The sequence below is a fragment of the Plectropomus leopardus genome, chromosome 8 (assembly GCF_026936395.1).
Source record: "Plectropomus leopardus strain MGB_pleo_1.0 chromosome 8, ASM2693639v1, whole genome shotgun sequence".
Lineage (NCBI taxonomy): Eukaryota > Metazoa > Chordata > Actinopteri > Perciformes > Serranidae > Plectropomus > Plectropomus leopardus.
In genome coordinates, this window is record NC_142183.1 from 18,661,833 (window position 1) to 18,679,726 (window position 17,894).

Consider the following 17,894-nt stretch of genomic DNA (forward strand, 5'->3'; position numbering starts at 1 on the left):
TTCAATGACGGCGGTTATGGTTCATTTTAAGGAGCAGCTTGCGATCGGAGTTGATTACTTCAGTCTGGCAAACCCCGGGCAGCTGCTCAGTTCATTAATAATTCAGCAGCTTCATACCAGAAATACTATAAGACAACGCTTTGAAACACACTGGCTTCATACTGCTTCTCTGGTAGGCGAGCTCTACATACAACGATACCTAGACCATTCTCCGATGTACTATATGAATCCAGCCCCCCATGCTTTTATGTTTTCACGTACCAGACGTCACACATCAACCCTCTATCATTTCAATCCAAAAGGCTTTATTGGCAGAACATTTAACATGTGTTGCCAAAGCACAATTAAAACACAGCGATTATCAGCAGATCACATAAATGGCAATATTAGTACAATAGAGTAAAACTGGTATTTAAACAAGTAAAGAATTGAATCATATTCTGTACTGTTTATATTTATTCTATATTTATATTGTATATTTAAACTATTTATACTATACTATGTACATGTATGCAGTGCACATATACACCTGCATATATACATACATATCTCATGTCTCATACAGAACTGTGCTTCAGTCTGAGGCCACTGTAGAGCTGTACTTTTAGCAAAGTTGCAATAACAATGTATACACACGCACACACACACAAACACACACATATATACAAACAAAGAATACAGAGAATATGAACAATTCATTAAACTTAACTTAGAACAAAATGGCTTATTCAGACTGCAGTCAATGTTTAGTGTGACCTCTCTTCTTTACATATAGCATTTCTCAAACTACCGTCAAGTTTTCTTAAAGACTCCTCTGGTAAACCAGAAGATCAGTATTGTAAATCTCATATTGTCTGCCCCAGAGATAGTTCAAGACATGCTGAGTGGGAAGGCAGATCACACAAAATACTTGCAACTTTTTTTTCCCTGAAATATTTACTTTTTTAATACTGTATACATATTCCCTCTATGTTCTTGTTGTATTTTAGAAGAGACTACAGAAAAATAAATATGTATGATGTATTATATGTATAATATGTATTATAAACCTGCTAAAATAACAAAGTTTAAGGCGGCCTAAGACTTTTGCACAGTGCTGTAGGTTTACCTAAAAAATGCATGTTTTGCATGTGTTCAGGCATTATAGAACTGCTGTATATACAAGTAATTGTTTATTTTAAGTCAAATAATCTATACTATATATTAATATAAGATGACTAATTATAAACAACAAAAATTATACACAAGTTTATCTGTAAATGTGTGCTTATTGTTATCTTTACAAAATAATTATTCCTTTTTACACAGGCTAATCACAGTTCTGTGTCTTTGACCTAATTTCAAGTATTTTAATTACAGATTTTCTACAATTTGCACTGTATTTAGGGGATAAACTCTTTTTAAATATCATGATCCTCCCCAGAGCTACAAATATTTTTCTTTGAGCTTCCCTGAGTGAGTGGGGAAAAATGTATGACCCTCCCTCCATCATAAAAGACTGAATTTCAGTTTCTGGCTATGATAAGCAGTGTAATTTGGGAATTTTTAATGCAATAAATGCAATAAAACATGAATTTGCAAACCCATTTGCATGTTTTGGGGTTCTGAGGCTATTTAAATTAAATAAAAAACATTTTAAAAAGTTGAATGCCCCTCCCCCAAGCCAAATAAAAAAAAAAAGTTAACTCTCTCCACAGTGCTTAAAACTTCTTTGAAGTGCCTCCCTTGTTTAAAACCACCCCTACCTCTCTCAAAAATAATGAACAGTCCATAATGAGCCAAAAAAGCAAAGATACTGTGTAAAAACATTTTCCTAAATACTCTGTTAAAAAATACACTTGCATAGACTTTGGCCAATATACACTATACTTGTACTTGCTGAACAAAGTTAAAGTAAATTCATACCAGCTATACTGAAGATGAGCATCTTCAACTGTATATGCCATTCTACAGTTTTATTGTATTGACAATAAATAAACAAATAATTCACAGACACATACAAAAGCATTTTTTGTTCATTAAATTTGTTACTACTTCAGAAAAAAAAAACAATGACGCTTTATCTTCGGCGATGGCGCACTCTCTGTTTTGGGGAAAGAAGGTTTTCACTGCCGATGTCTGTGACACCGTGGGGATATAAATCCCCACGTTTCATCCCTCCTCTCTTCTTCCACCTCTCAGCCTCTCTGCTCTTCCTGCTCCTGCCACCTGCCTCATCCCTCCTTTTTCTCTGTGGAGAGAGTGTGGACTGCTCGTGACCGTGCAGTGCGGAACAAAAAGGGTCTGCAGGGCAAACTTCATCATCAGAGTTCCTCGTGGATCGCCCCAGAAGTCCTCCTTCTCGTCTTGCCTGAGCCTCTCCCCTGAGCTTCTTCACCTCCCGTCTCTCTCTGCGCCTCTCTGGCCACGTCTTCCTCCTGCCGATGCGGCTACACGTCGCCTGCTTTGTGTTGTTCCTCCCCTGGACTGGCTGATTCTTCTCACCGCTCTCGGCTGTTGGTGCAGACAAGTGCTGCTGGTCTGAGAGAGGCAGGGATCCAGCACCCAACAGATCTGAAAACAGAACATTGAAAGAGAAAATAATCATTAAGTTCAGCCTGTGTAGTTGAACAATAACTTAAAAGAGGCTGTTGTTTACAGCTGCACTAATTAATATTTTCATATGAACAATAGATCAAATGTAACGTAAAAGGGGTTGCTCACTTAGAAAAAAAGACACTGAAGTTCTCCACATGTCTACGGAGGAGCACCTTTTAGCTCATTGTTTTGGTTTTACAGTCAACAACTTTACTGTTTGAGTCACTCCTACTGCTCTAACTAAAACTGATTTCAGCCACAGAAGGCAGCCGTTTTCAGTGACGAGACTTTAAGCAAACCAAATACGATACTTGCCCAGCACCAAACAGCATACAGAGAAAGTTAGCAACCAGCTGGTGAGCAGAATGGAAGCTAACTGGCCAAAAAAAACACAGCTGAAAGGAAACTGAAAATAGGATTTACACTCAGTTGTCACTTTATTAGGTAGAGCTAGCGAAAACTAATGCAGTGTAATACAGCAGCCTAGAAATGCTATCTTCACGAAAGTTGAAACTGGTTCAGAGAGGTGTTTAAACTCGAGGAGCATTCAGGAAGCTGCGATTTGTGGTGCTGCTGAATTAAATTGTGTTGTCTATTATTTTAGTCAACCCTATTTATGTCAATGATATCCATCTATACAAACAAAACTGTTCACAGATAAAACACAATATATATAATAATAATCGTTTTGTCACCTCTGGCTCTTTTCTGCTTCCCGGTGTGACGTTGGAGGATGTCCTCCATGGAGTCATAGTGGCAAACATAAGGCAGTGAAGGAAAAGTCCCACTGATCATTCTCCTCTTAGTGCACTCCTGATACCAACAGAGTAGAAAAGATCAAATTGAATGCCATTAAGCGAGAAGAGACAGAATGAAAGAAGAAGATGTTACACAGAGGTAAACAGGCAAGAAGACGAAGGCGGAGAGAGACATTGGACAGTGTAAACAGCCCCGCCAGGATGTTTTTGATTTTAAAAATTAACACATATTCAACCTGCATAACCCTGGGATTTTGTCCAATCACTGCAACTTATCCGCAAATTTCACCAATCATATCAGTCCCTGGTATAATGTCACCAAACTCATTTCCTTGTTTCTGGTTGTGAAGTCGCAAACATGTGCGACACAAATATCTCACATTTACCAACAAGAATTACTGTGAAAAACCACGCAAGGCAATTTTCTGACGCGCTGCACAAAAGAGGGGGTAAACTGTCTTGCACCACAGTTGACCACAAACCAAAGTCATCAACTGCAAAAACGCTTTTTCATGAAACACACCCGGAGAAAATGGCTGAAAATCACCATGACAGAGGCTGTTGCATCTCGATGTTTTGCAAGTGTTGAAAGATTAAATATGCATGATTAGTGGTAATGTTAGTCTAGTATAAATCCCAAACTCAGAACAATGACATTTTATTTTCACTAGAACTGGATGCCTTTTATTTTCAATTAATTATTTTTTTTTAAAAATTGCAACCATTTTTGCTATTTTCTCTCACTCCCACAGTTTTATTGCAAACAAAAACCTCCTAAAACAACGCCATTATTTTTAAAAGCTGTGTGAAGACATAATAGAGAGATAACATATTAGGGCAACAAAGATCAAGACAAGAAGGAAAGGAGAGAAGGTAAAGGTGAGAGGATTTCTTTCACTGGCCACTTACATAGCCATAGTGTCCCCTCTTAGAGCAGTTGTAACAGTGAGCGGGGCATTTCTTATGTTTGAGGACTGTCCGTGGCCTCACTGGAAGCTCTAACCGGATCTGGAAAATTGTAAAAGAAAATTTTTTGAAGTGGAAAAACAGTAGTGGAAATCTTTAAAGTTTTATCAACACACATCCATGCATTCAGAGCTGAAGTCTCACCAGCTGCTTATAAACATGATTATTATGGTCTTCTGCCAACTCCTCGCTGTTTGGATAATTTCTGTTCTCTAATTTCAAACAATGGCTATTCATAAAGTCACCCGAAAAGACGTTTTAATGTGGAAAAGTGTTTTGCATCATGCTAAGAGAAGTAAAAACATCAACTCACTGTGAGGTGGTACTGTCTCCACGTATCGGGGCAGGCCTGAAGAAAACCCATCAAACAAAGCAGAAATTACTCTTTTGAGCTAGAATACAGACAAGAGCCGTGTGCAAATGAGAAAGTGCCGAGGTCAAACAACACTTCATAAAAGAGGCCCACACACACACTCCTGAGGCTGCTGAATATGTCAACACACAACTGACAAATCCTTTTAAGGTTTCCATCGACACAGAAACACACTCCCCAACACAAACACCAACAGGGGCCACGCCTTGGGGCTAAGGGACAAACTCACATCAGAAAGGTGCCCCGACATCCCACAGCGCTGACAGTGTTGCTTCCACACCGGGGGCCTTCCACAGGGCCTGAGGCCGTGTGAAGGCAGTCCACAGCTGGGACACGGCCGGCCCGGACAGTCCCTCTGGATGTGGCCCTGGAGCCCACAAAGGACACAGGTGGGACATTTCTGCTGGCACCAAGAGGAGAGACATTTTTTCCAAGGGTATTACGACGGGTGCTGTGATCTTTTGGGTCAACCTCTGCAGGTGATGATGGGATTACATCAACACTTATGTCTCTGTTGTAATTTATGGCAGTCTGGGAGGCAAAGAAACATTAAATACTCTGTGATCAAGTCATTCTGAGCAGAAACTGTCAGAAACCTACAGAGGAAAGTTATTACATTCCACAATTATAATGTTAATGGCATCTGTTTTTCAACGTAATGGCACAATTTCTCATAACAGCACGGCAATATCAATCACTTCCCTCTGTGTCCTTTAATCAAAGCATCTGCATTCTTTATTTTCATAGCCGAGCTGGCTGCGTGTGCATGTTAGTACATGTGAGCTCCCTATGAAACTGTCGGCCCTCCCTGTGTTTTCTAAAGAGACTACAGCCCCTTTTACACAGACATCACAAGCTACACGGCCTCAAGGAAGTCACTACTCAATGCTACCTTTGCATTTTTACACTGAACCGGACAAACAGTTCATGATTCTTTCCTGCCGGCTGTCACTTTTATGCAGACACCGTTTCAGCACCGTTACTACCTCCACTGCCAACTTAAGTGCGAGATAACTCTGTCCCCCCATTCCACCATTGTTTATACAGAACAGCGAGGCGGTATAACGGCAAAATTTTCCCATCTTAAACAGGCATTATAAAAGGGGCTTTAGGAGAAGGACCTGAACGCAGCATTGTAAAAGCGAGGCGGCAGGGTGCAGTTTGAAGAGTTTAGCTGAAAGCAACATTCCAGATTTTCCTCAATCGAGGAAAACATGTTTTTTGGCCAAAAAGGCCCGAGACAAAGATAGAGTTAAGACCAGAGTCAACATTGGTCTAGCGTTTACAAGATGGCTGCTAAAGGTTTCAGCTAGACTCGGAGCCTTTGGGGAAAAGCAAAGGGAGGGGGAGGTTTGGCTGACGCATCCATTTGTTTTTGAGATTCTGGCTTTCTATTGTGAAATCTAGTGATTCTGAATGTCATATAATGAAACATAAAGCTTAAAATATTAAGGACGGTTGTCAAAACAGAGCACAGAATAAGAGCATCTTAGCATTTTCTCATAATTGTTTAGTTCAAAGTACAGAACAGCAGGAAACACAGGGAAGGAGAGGGGCAGATCAGCCGGACACCAACAGGAGATCAGTGACACACCAGGACGCCTCCTAAAAGTGATTCATCAAGCCAAAAATCTCCGCAGCTGTGTCTGTATTTCAACCTGAATCAGGGTTATTAACCAGCTGCAATAAGGTCTTGTAATCACTATTTCTTATCCAAGACCGTGCTCTCTGCTTTTTACCTACTTAATGACAGTGTTAAAGTGTATTATGTGTACAGAAAAGAAAAGGTGTAGATGAGTGTGTTCCTCTACCTTGTGGTAGTAGCAGCTTTTGGCAAGGTGTCCCGTCCTGTTGCAGATGTTACATGTCAGAGAACGACCAGTCAAAAAATAGCGGCTGGGCAGTGACCAGTCAGCACCGTACTAAACAATGTCAAAAAATAAAAACACAACAGGCTTTATTTTAAATTCAGCACTTGTACGTTCATGCTGTAATAGTAGACAAAAGTCAGCCGAAATTTTCAAAAACAATTTTCCCGCCACAGTTACATCATCACAATAGAAATCTAAAGGTATAGTGCATGTAAGTTTAAGTTTTAAACGCCTTTCTTAATGCGTGCATGCATTTTAGTTTAATTGGACAATTTTTGCTTTTGAATAGTGATAATTAGGGATGCACAATATTGGATTTTTGCAGATAGCAAATATGCCACTATACAACAACTCATTCGGTCAACAATCAATACGATATCAATATAGCAACTTTTTTCCCCACCTAATTTCAGCGATCATCAAGTCTATTCTGTAGTGGAATTAACATCATAACACAATTTCCCCCCAGTGATCAATAAAGTATTTCTGATTCTGATAAGGCACACGCTCGTCATCACGGCCCACCAGCAGATGGAGACATAAAACACAAAGCTTTTCAGTGCATCTAATATTCATTCATTGTGCAAAATAAGAAAAACACTTTAACTTAGGGTTGATGTTCACTCTGTCGATTTAAAAAAAAAAAATCTGTGGGAGTCACGTGACGCCTGTCGGAGAATGGCTGCTTGAAAACTTCGCTCTTGCCACCTCTTCAACATTCCACGTTTAAAGTTACCAATGAGAGACAAGATACTGTATTAAGAGATTTAACAGTGTTCACATGGCTCCAGTAAATGAAAAAGTGGACAGAAAGGGGAGAAAAGCTGTTAATGTAAGCTCTACACCTGCTAGCACGGGAGAGCATCGTGGTGTCAGCTATGCTAATGTAGCCGCTGGTGCTGCTTCGGATGCTACCACCGACCGTATAAAGGACGATACTAACGCTGCTGGCAACGAGAGCGTCATGGCGAGGGATATTGCAAGAATTTATGAACTTCTCCAGAAGACATCCGAGCAGCAAGAAACTAAACTGAATGATATCAAGAGAGCCACGGATTCCATGGATGGTAAGCTAACCGAGCTGACTAGCCGCATCAATGACATCGAGGGCCGCCTGGACTTTCTGGAGGATGCCGACAGAGCTCTGAAAGCCAACCCGCCAGCTAGCATGGCTGATTTGGATGCATTACGCCAAAAAGTGGATGAGCTCGATAATCATGAGGCGTAACAATCACGGATCGTGGGCTTCCGAAGTCTTGCGAGAAGGGGACCCCTCTCTTCCTACAGGCCTCTCTCCCTGAAATTCTGGGCTTGGAGTTCCCAAGAGGGCTCGAACTTGACCGGGCTCACCGATCTCTCGCCCGACCGAGACCGGACGGGAAACCACCGCGACACTTTATGGTGAGATTCTTGCGATACCAAGACAAAGAACGGATCCTGAGAGCCGCCCGTGAACGGGAGAATGTCACCTGGGAAGGCCATCGTATTATGCTTTTCCCGGACTATTCTCAGACATTGTGGATGAAAAGCACGTCAGTTTAATCAGTGCAAGCGCCTGCTTCATGAGCGCCACATTAAGTTCGCCTTTGAAATTCCCGCTACCCTGGTGTTCAAGACGAAAAGGCGGACAGAAGACGCTTTGATAACCCCAAACAAGCTCTCTCTTTCATAAACACACTGTAGACGGAGCCTTTCTGGATACCTACTCGCCCCCACCCGTTCGGACATTAATTGACGGACTTCCCCTGGTGATTCTGTGGCCTGTTTGGTGACCTTTACTGGGTGAATTCATCTTACCTCACGGAAAAGAGCAACCCTCGCTAGTTCCCCCCATTCATGGCTTGTTCTGGACTATGATTCTCCTTCTTCTACAGAGACCTCAGGTAAAAGTCGGGTTAAATTAATTTATAACCGAAGGTTAAAAGCTAGCAGCATGATGCACCTATTTTCTGGAGACATTAACTGAGACCTGGTGTTAGTCTGTTTGTGCACACATTGCATTATTCTGCCATTGGTTTATCAGTAAACCTTTACAATGTAATATTTTGGTTCTCTTTCTTTCTTTCATACTAGCTGCTAACTTTGTTTTGAGTAATATTGGGCACGTTTTTACATAATCCCAGTCATTTCACAATAGTGCCCATTAAAGGGGAAAGCCAGGTTTTGGGGTAGGGGGTGTTGGTTAAACACTGTGAACACGTTAATTGTTTCTCTTGGTTCTTAATTTGTTCTTACTTAGTGGAGGTGGGTTGGATGGCAGCTGTTCTCTGCGTGTTATGGACCAGTATGACTTTTTTTTTGTTTTTTACACCCTCATGATGAGGAGGAGTAGTGGGATGATCTTTTTCCTTCATCCCCTTTTATTTTCTTGGACTTTACTGTTGTTTTGTTTCTTTTTCTTTACTTATTGCTCTACACGGCTGCTGTGCAAAGGGCTATATCTACCAAGCAAGAGGACTCTGGGCTTATACTTTTCTTCATGATGTCTACTGACAGTCATAGGGGGCTGCCTGATTTCATGGAATGTTAAGGGATTAAATAATCCGGCCAAAAGGAAAAAATGTTTATCATTCCTTAGATCTAAAAATTGTGATGTGGCATTTCTGCAAGAAACACATCTAGCAGTTGCAGAGATTAAAAAGTTGGGTGTCGGCTGGGTGGGGCACATTCATACTTCTAGTGGCTCAACAAAAGCAGAGGAGTAGCAATTCTTGTGAAAAAGGCCTGCATTTTAAATGCATAAAGGAAAATAGAGATGAATCAGGGGCTTATATTGATTTTAGTAGAAATACAGGGGTTCACATTGATTCTGGCTAATGCTTATGCACCGAACATACATGATCCAAGCTTTTTTGGGGAAATTGAGAGAAGGGTTGGAGAAATGGGGGATTTTCCTATTATTTTAGGGGGTGACTTTAATCAGGTTATGGACCCTTTCCTTGACCGTAAACCACCTTCTCCTCATCCTCGCTGCTCAACAAATATACTGAAGGCCATGTGTGAGGATTTGGGATTTACTGATGTTTACGCCCATAACCCATCAGCCAGTGATTTTACATTCTTTCTCCCCTCATAATACTTTATCCAGGATTGATTACTTTTTTGTTACAAATGCAGTTGTCTTCCACAGTATCATGTACTATAGGCAGTATACATATCTCAGACCACGCACCTGTTATTTTGGTCACTTTCCCATTTGCAAAAAAAAATAGGACACCTAGGTGGAGGCTTAACTCTAGTTTGCTCTTGGATGTTGATTTAATAAAAGCTGTGTGACCAAATCAATTTATATAAGGAAACAAATTTACCATCCACACCATCTGCTGGAGTGGCTTGGGAAGCCCTTAAAGCGTTTATAAGAGGTCATATTATTCAGTATGCCTCCTTTAAAAAAAAGGCCAGTATGACCAAATATTTGGAGCTTGAAGAGCAGATTCAGACAGCAGAGAGAACTTTCAAACAGGATATGTCCTCATCTAATCTCATGGTCCTTACCCGTCTGAAGTATGAATTCAATTCCATATTGACCCAGAGAACAGAGTTTGCCCTCTTTAGAGCAAGGCATAAACATTTTGAGGAAGGGGATAAGGCAGGTAGGATGTTATCTAGGTACATCAGACAGCAGGAAAATGCAAGTATTATACTAGGCGTCACAGATGAGAGCGGCACTCTACAGACTAGTTCCACCTCAATTAATGAGATATTCAGAAACTACTATAAAAAATTATACAAATCAGAACTGCAGGCAGATACTCAGGAGATTTCTTCATTTCTGAGTAGTCTGACAATCCTCCCTGTCTGAAGAGCAGCGGAGTTGTTAGATAGGCCCATTACGATAGAAGAACTGAAAGAGACCATTAAAATCTCAACCGGAGGGCGTATGCCAGGATTGACGGCTACACGTCCGAAGTTTTATAAGATCTACGTGGATGAAATCGCCCCAGTACTGCTAAGTATGTATGAGGAAGCAATGGAGAAAGGCACCTTGCCACCTTCTCTGAACGAGGCTCTAATTACCTTGATTCTTAAAAAGGGTAAACCGGCTTCTGATTGTAAAAATTATAGACCCATTTCTCTTCTGGGACAAGACCGGAAGATCTTTTCAAAAATTTTGGCTAATCGAATTGATAAAATTATGACAAGTTTGATTCATCCCGATCAAGTCGGGTTTTATCTAGGCTCAAGAAGTTTTGCAGACAACATCAGACGCCTTCTCAACATTATGTGGTTCTCTCGGGGTGAGAGTGGTCCTATGGCAACAATTTCTTTGGACGCGGAGAAGGCGTTTGATAGAGTGGAGTGGCCCTATTTATTTCTTACTCTTGAACAATATGGATTTAGCCAAAAATGTATTAGATGGATTCAGCTTCTATATGCCAATCCCAAAGCATCAGTTCTGACCAATGGTATCATTTCCCCAAACTTTGAACTTGGTAGAGGCACTGCACAGGGAGATCCCTTGTCCCCATCCTTTTGCTCTGGCACTTGAACCTCTGGCCACATTGCCATCCGTAATGCTGGAAATTTTCCAGGGATACAAATTGAGAGACAGCTCATAAAATAATGCTGTATGCAGATGATATTTTGATTTTTGTCTCGCAGCCTGAAAAGTCACTACCGGCCCTTTTTGATATTATGGAATCATTCTCAAGACTCTCTGGCTATAAGGTTAACTGGGCAAAATCTGAAGCTCTTCCTTTGACAACTTACTGCCCTAAAACATTGTTTCAGGTGGACAAGTTACAGTGGCCTAAAAAGGGAATTACCTATTTAGGTATAACATTCCCCCCCCTTATTAAAGATTTGGTTAGTGTTAATATAGTCCTCTCTTGGATAGGTTTAGAATGATATAGAAAGATGGAGAACCCCCATTCTTATCTCTGTGGGAAGGCTAATGTTCTCAAGATGAATTGTGCACCTAAATTTAACTATCTTATACAAGCCCTCCCGGTTAAGATCCCACTTAAATATTTCAAACAATTTGACAGACTATGTAATCAATTTTTGTGGAGCAACAAACGTCCTAGACTTGGCCTGAAAAAATTGCAAAGGCCAGTGGATCAGGGCGGATTGGGTATTCCAAATTTGTGCTTTTATCATTACGCTTTCAGTATGAGACACCTAAGCCCACTGGACCCTACCCCTTGAAGGTGCACCACCGTGGTTCCAAATAGAGAACTATATCTGTGACAGTCTTCCTCTGATATATTTACCACTGCTCAACTACCAGAGACTGTTAGTGATCATCCCATATTTCTCCATCTAAGATGGATTTGGAAGAGGTTGTCTTCTATTTTCAAATTTAATTTTATCTTAACCCATCTTCCAGCATCTGGCTAAATCCGAGACTCTTATCGGTAAAAAACATTTTTCTACAAATTGTGGGCCGAAAAAGGCATCCTGGCACTAAAAGATATGTATGAGGGTCTACAGTGAAAAGTTTTGCAAAGCTCAAAGAGCAATACAACCTTCCACATAACAATGTCTGGAAGTATCTTCAAATCAGACATTTATTATTGACAATTTTAGGCCCAACCCCAATCTGTTATTAGAGTTTGACCTCCTTAAAGTAATAGTTACCATCTTTGGAGCTGGTCATGAAGCGTCAAAATACTACTCAATATTACTGGCACAGCAAGGACCAGCCTCTAATCTTAAGAAGTCCTGGGAGGTCGACTTGAAGCAAAATTTTAATGATACAGAATGGAAAATAATCCTTGCAATTCAAAAAGATGTCACGGGAACTCAGAACTAGACTAGTACAATTTAAAATAATTAACAGAGTATACTGACACCATCAAGACTGTACCAAAAGTTAAACTTAGAGATAGTCCAACTTGCTGGAGATGTGAGAATGATCATGGTACACTCATCCATTTTTTGTGGAATGTCCCAAAATTTGCAGACTTTGTGGGGGTGCTATACATGAAAATATAAAGCAGATTACAGGTCAAGATATACCTTACACACCTAGTCTGTATGTTCTGGGGACCAATCCCGCTAAGCACCCTCCTGCACCTCTAGCCGACTGGATACACACAGCAATTATGTTGGGTAGGAAGATAATTGTTAAAGAATGGAAATCAGCTGATCTTCCTCCGCACATGTATGGTTTCACAGCTTGGGAACGGTGGCAGCACTGGAGAAACTGTCCTTTGGGATTAACAACCAGGTGGATAGGTATGAATTGAAATGGAACAAGTACATTGGCTACATCTCATGATCAGGCAGTAGCCCCTTTTTGTAGTAATTCATTTGTATCTTGATACACACTGAATATGCTATATTCTGCTTTAGCCCCGTACCTCTATGCTGATATTTTGATCTCTTATTTATTTTTCTGTTAACTTAATTTAATTTAATTAACTTTATTTATATTAACTATGTGTATGTGTGCATGTATATATATGTATATGTCTATGTATTAATGTGTTTTATATGTGTGTGTATGTGCATGTATGTACATTTATGTATGTATATATGTATGTGTGTATATATATGTATATATGTATGTGTGTATGTATATATGTATATGTATATGTATATATTTTTTTTTTTTTTTTTTATGTATCCTTGCAGTTTCTTTATGGTTGTTTTGTTGGTTTAATGTTATAATTGTTTAAAAAGCCAATAAAGTTTTGGTCGAAAAGGAAATTTGATTTTCACAAAAAAAAAAAAAAAAAAAAAAAAAAAAAAAATCTGTTTGTGATATCGACAGAAATCCGAATCTTGACCAATTCTGATATTTCATTTTAAAGGCAATATCTGTCGATAACGATGAAATGCCGATATTATTGTGCATCACTAATATTAATGTGCCTCATAACAGAAACGTAGATAATAACAGGAAATGCATATTGCTTTGAATAAATTATCTCTACTGTAAGATTCCTCTGAAATTAAAAGATATCACAACTTACCTTGTCTTTCTCTGATATGGCCCAGGTATTCTTCACTGATTCCTCAGTCTGATCTACGAGGGAGAGAATGACCAAGGAGAGCATTAAGTTTTGGAGACATAAATATAATCCAAAATTAAAGCTAGAATTGTGTCTCTCAGGCAGGATATCTCTTTAAATGCAACACACATTTAAAAAAAAAAGCTTTTACCAATAAAGGATGATTTTTCGAAGCCTAGTCGGCTAAATATAGTCTTTCCGAGGTCTTAAAAAGCTGCAGCTCTCAGGACTTGGAAAATTGAGGAAATACACTTGACCTTCATATTATATCTATTACTGAGGTGAGGTGTATGGGAAAACTCAAAAACCTCTCTGCTCCAGTGGAGCTGCTGGCTGGCAAGACAAGATGGAGTGATTGCACAGGGCAGCTCCCTGGTGTGAATATGAGTATCTTCATTAATGCGAAGCAGAGCATCTCTGAAAAATGGAGTGCATGCTGAGAAAACTGTCTCTGAATAGGTTTAAAAATAAATTGCACTCCCATAAATTTACAGAAATCTCTGTAACTCTCTGTGTACCGCTTTGCATAAAATGTATCTACAGAAATGTATTTCTATTTGACTCATCTTTATTTTTCATTTTTGTCTATATCCCATACTGGAGGACTGACACAAAGAATAACTGTCTGAGCTGGTGACTTTGCTGCATAATGACGTATTACTGCTCATGGAGTTATCAATTATGCTGGAAATGAGTTTTTCTCTTTCCAGATAAAAAAAAAGGAGACAATCCTTGTAGATCTCCAGAGATTTCAATAAACACTTTCATTAAACTTAATGTCTTTAAGAATAGTAACAGCCATGTGGCCTGTGATGTCTGTAAGTGGACCACTATGTACCTCTTACATTGAGTTTTTATTTTTGACTTGAGAAAAAGCATGTCTGTAAACTTGGGCACAATTTAAAGCTGTTTTCTCAATATATCAACTAAAACCATACAATAAATCAAACTTATTAAAGTCTTCCTTTAATTAATATTAACTTATATCAACTGAGGGAAAGATTAATCTAAACCACTACTATACTGATAAATAACAGCAACTAGTGATACGCCTTGGATTTCTGGGTCCTGCTTTGTTTATTTGAACTTTTCCATTTTTTACTGCTTTTACTTGATCCTGCACCATGCCACTGTCTATCAGTCATTCACTTACTTACACTTAATCATATATCAATAACATTGTCCAGTTATGCTTCCTGCATCTTAGAACCATCTCCAGAATCAAATCAATACTTCCTCACTCAGACCTAGAAAAAGGCAATCATGCACTAATTTTCTCAAGACTCAATTACTGTAACTCCCTCCTCTCTGGCATGAACCAAAAATCCCTCTCCCACCCCCAACTTGCTCAGAAGGCAGCAGCTCAGCTTCTCACTGGTTTTAACAAACATCACATCACTCCAATCCTGGCTTCCCTCCACTGGCTCCCTGTTCGTTTAAGAATAGATTTAAAGATTTTACCAATCACAAGCTTGCCCAATCTTTAGAGCCTCAGGTGGGTCTATTATGGCCATTTGAAAGTCGAGGCTTAAATCTAAAGGTGATCATGCCTTTGTCATCAGGCTTTAGAAAAACCTGTCTGAGGAGAGAAGACTTGCAGAGTCAGCGACTTATTTTAAATCATTTCTAAAAACCCAATTTTATAGACTTGCTTTGTGATATCATCTTTTTATTTTTTGACCTACTTTATGTCTTATTTCTTTTACTTCCTTTCATTTGTGTTTTTTGTTGTGTTTTGCTTTTGTTGTTTTTGGTCTATTTGTTCGTATCATTTTATACTGACATTTGCTTCCTGCATCTTGCATTATTTGTTCTTGTGTGTTAATGTTATCCTCACTCTAAACCCTAGTTTTGTCTTGCTTGTTTACCTTCCATGTATCCCATTTCTGTTTTTGCTTCGTCTGTCGAAGCACTTTGTAAACTCTGTATTAAAGGTGCTATATAAATAAAGTTATTATTACTATTGTTATTATTATTCAATGGCAAAGCATACCATTCAGCACCTGTAGCTGGACACTCTTGAACATACAGCTTGTATGTATTTCACTCACAGGTAAACATTTCAGAAAAAAATGCAAATTTAACTACTATAAAAATATTTTCTTGCACTGTTAGTAGGAGTGTTGACACTGTATAAAAGACAACAATACCGTGTACAACTACAGTGAGACAAAGTATAATCTAACCTTCATCTCCAGAGTCATCCTCTGAGCTGCTCCAGTAGCTCAGGTTGAGCTGGATGCTTGAGTCTCCCACCTGCTCCTCTCCTTCCACGATCATCCACTCCTCGATGGGCTGGTCACTGTCCTCCTCATCCTCCTGCAAAGTGGAGGCAGAGCTCTGGCGGCTGAGCTGCAGAGACCGTCCGGAGGTGATGTTGAAGGCCAGGAGGAGCGGAGGAGAGCTCTCCCTGTTGAGCCGAGCAGTTTGTTTACAGCTGCTGTGATGTTTCTGCTGCGTGAACTCGAACTCTTCTTCTCCTCCTGAGCTACTGTAGTCCTCAATAAAGGAAAGATCGTCTTTGCTGCCTTCCTCGCCATCATCATCTTCATTTTCTTTGGTGTAGTCCATAGTAAAAACTTGAAGACAGCAGCTGAACAGCACCACCCAGTGACGGCTCACCGCACTGCTGCCAAACAGCGGTGGCTAACGGCTTATTTACAAGTTTTTCTGAGTAACTAGTAAGCAACCGAGCAGAAATTAACCTGCGTGGTTATGTTTTTATTCTAGAAAATGTAATTGTGGAGTAAGTCTGTAAACACTCACGATACACTGACACGTGGGTTACCATCAGGCTAACCGGCGCTATGCTAACGTTAACTAACGTTAGCTCTGTAGTAGCCGAGGCTGGCTAGATTAGCGAACACAACAAAACACAAACAAATAGTCTGTATTGGCACTTTTCAGACGCTTACCGTTTTAAGTTCACTTCATACAAAACGTGGTTCTAGTATTTCCCTCCATACAACTGAAGGGTATGTAACTTCTAGTCGTGTTTACAATGTCCGAAGCACTGACTTGCCCGGCGTTTCCGGGAGTTAAAATGTTGGACAGCCAAAACTGCACCCAGCGTTTAAAAACACGACAAAATCTCTCCCGACAACGCTGCAATGCATTTTGTCATACCATTTTTAATTGCCATTTGTAATATATTACCTATAACTTATTGTTAATCTATTATTTGATTAAAAAAAGAAACATTATAATGACTATGTTTATTTATTTTTCTAGTGTTAGCTGTCAACAGCAAGCAGACGGTGGTTTCCATGGCAACATAACTTAAATAAATATAATGAGTAAAAAGTCTGACATTTAACTCTTTTTATTGGTTTATGTTTTGATATAATAATTATTTATTGTTTTTATTTCTTATGGTCTGTGTAGAATGTCAATTATCTATGCTCTCATGTATGTTTGTGTTCTTGTTTGCCTGATATATTTAATACAGAATATTTTTGTTAAATAAAGCTGTGGATTTAAAAAAAAAAATGAAAAGTAGCCTTCCTTAGGGAAATAAAGGGAAGTAACGTTATAGGCGAATATTAAAGTAGGTAAATTACCTCAAAATTGCAGGTTTAAACGTTTAACGTTAATATTAAGCGTAGGCTTACTTAGTCATTTTCCACCATTGACTCATTTAACTACTAACGTCATAATGCCCAAATAGCCAACGCATTGGGCCACCAAGATGGTATAGAAGATAATATATAGTTTATTGTAGTTTCCTTGTAGGCAACTAGGAAATGTTTTCCTTTGGTGGATTTTTGTGATCCTAAACAAGTTTTGTTTAACTATAAGAGCTGTCATTTTATTCTGCTCTTTTCTTATCAGGCTATTAATTCAAGATACAAACATCTACTCAAATTGTAGAGACTACGTTGTTTGGGTTCAAGTGGGATTATATTTACTTCTTTTGTTTTACAGCCTTGGAGGCTAAAAAAGTTATTATATTCTAAATTAGTTATTAAAATCATTTCTTTGGTATTTTTTCTGGGAACATGGAGGTTCACATTACAATTTAAAATCTTACACATGAATATTATGGGCCGATTTCAGCATTTTTGTCTAAAAATACCAAGAAAAAAATAATAGAATTAGTGATCCACTTCTCCACCAGGTGAAGACTTTGAAACAGCACTGGGTTTCCAAAAGAATGCCAACTCAGCGTTTAGCACATTTCATTTTGTGTACTGATAAATGTTTAAATCATTATACTGGAAAATAAAATGTAGCTTATATAATCAATCACTTAACTGATTGAAAAATCTATTTAGCCTATTTATTACATTTGTGGTGTGCGTATAACTTCTGTGTTTCTAAAATCCTGACTGCAGCTCCGATTACAAGAACCGAGCCTTCACCACGAAACGTAATTAGATAATAGAGCGCG

At 39.2% G+C, this 17,894-nt stretch overlaps 1 protein-coding gene across 3 annotated transcripts; it reads right to left on the reverse strand.

Annotated features, from left to right (window-relative positions):
* Positions 1 to 285: 285 nt before the first annotated feature.
* On the reverse strand, positions 286 to 16,534 carry LOC121948139 (uncharacterized). 3 transcript variants are annotated; one of them, XM_042493419.2, is made up of 8 exons: positions 15,691 to 16,534; positions 13,466 to 13,518; positions 6,486 to 6,596; positions 4,904 to 5,041; positions 4,615 to 4,650; positions 4,245 to 4,343; positions 3,273 to 3,390; positions 286 to 2,553 (listed from the first exon to the last, which is right to left on the reverse strand). In XM_042493419.2, exons 1-8 carry the CDS (start codon positions 16,073 to 16,075, stop codon positions 2,060 to 2,062), a joined length of 1,434 nt encoding a protein of 477 aa, XP_042349353.2. In that variant the 5' UTR covers positions 16,076 to 16,534; the 3' UTR covers positions 286 to 2,059. The 3 variants fall into 3 exon arrangements, with proteins under 3 accessions (XP_042349353.2, XP_042349352.2, XP_087937153.1); XM_042493418.2 differs by having other exon boundaries at positions 4,904 to 5,074; XM_088081027.1 differs by having other exon boundaries at positions 4,904 to 5,077.
* Positions 16,535 to 17,894: the final 1,360 nt, after the last annotated feature.

Excerpts from the sequence above, each read along its gene's own strand:
- LOC121948139 (XM_088081027.1), bottom strand. The coding sequence starts at position 16,075 with ATGGACTACACCAAAGAAAATGAAGATGATGATGGCGAGGAAGGCAGC. Across the intron at positions 4,651-4,903 it reads TGTCGGGGCACCTTTCTGAT|GCCTGCCCCGATACGTGGAG; the intron begins GTGAGTTTGTCC and ends GGTTTTCTTCAG. Across the intron at positions 4,344-4,614 it reads GGAGACAGTACCACCTCACA|ATCCGGTTAGAGCTTCCAGT; the intron begins GTGAGTTGATGT and ends ACAATTTTCCAG.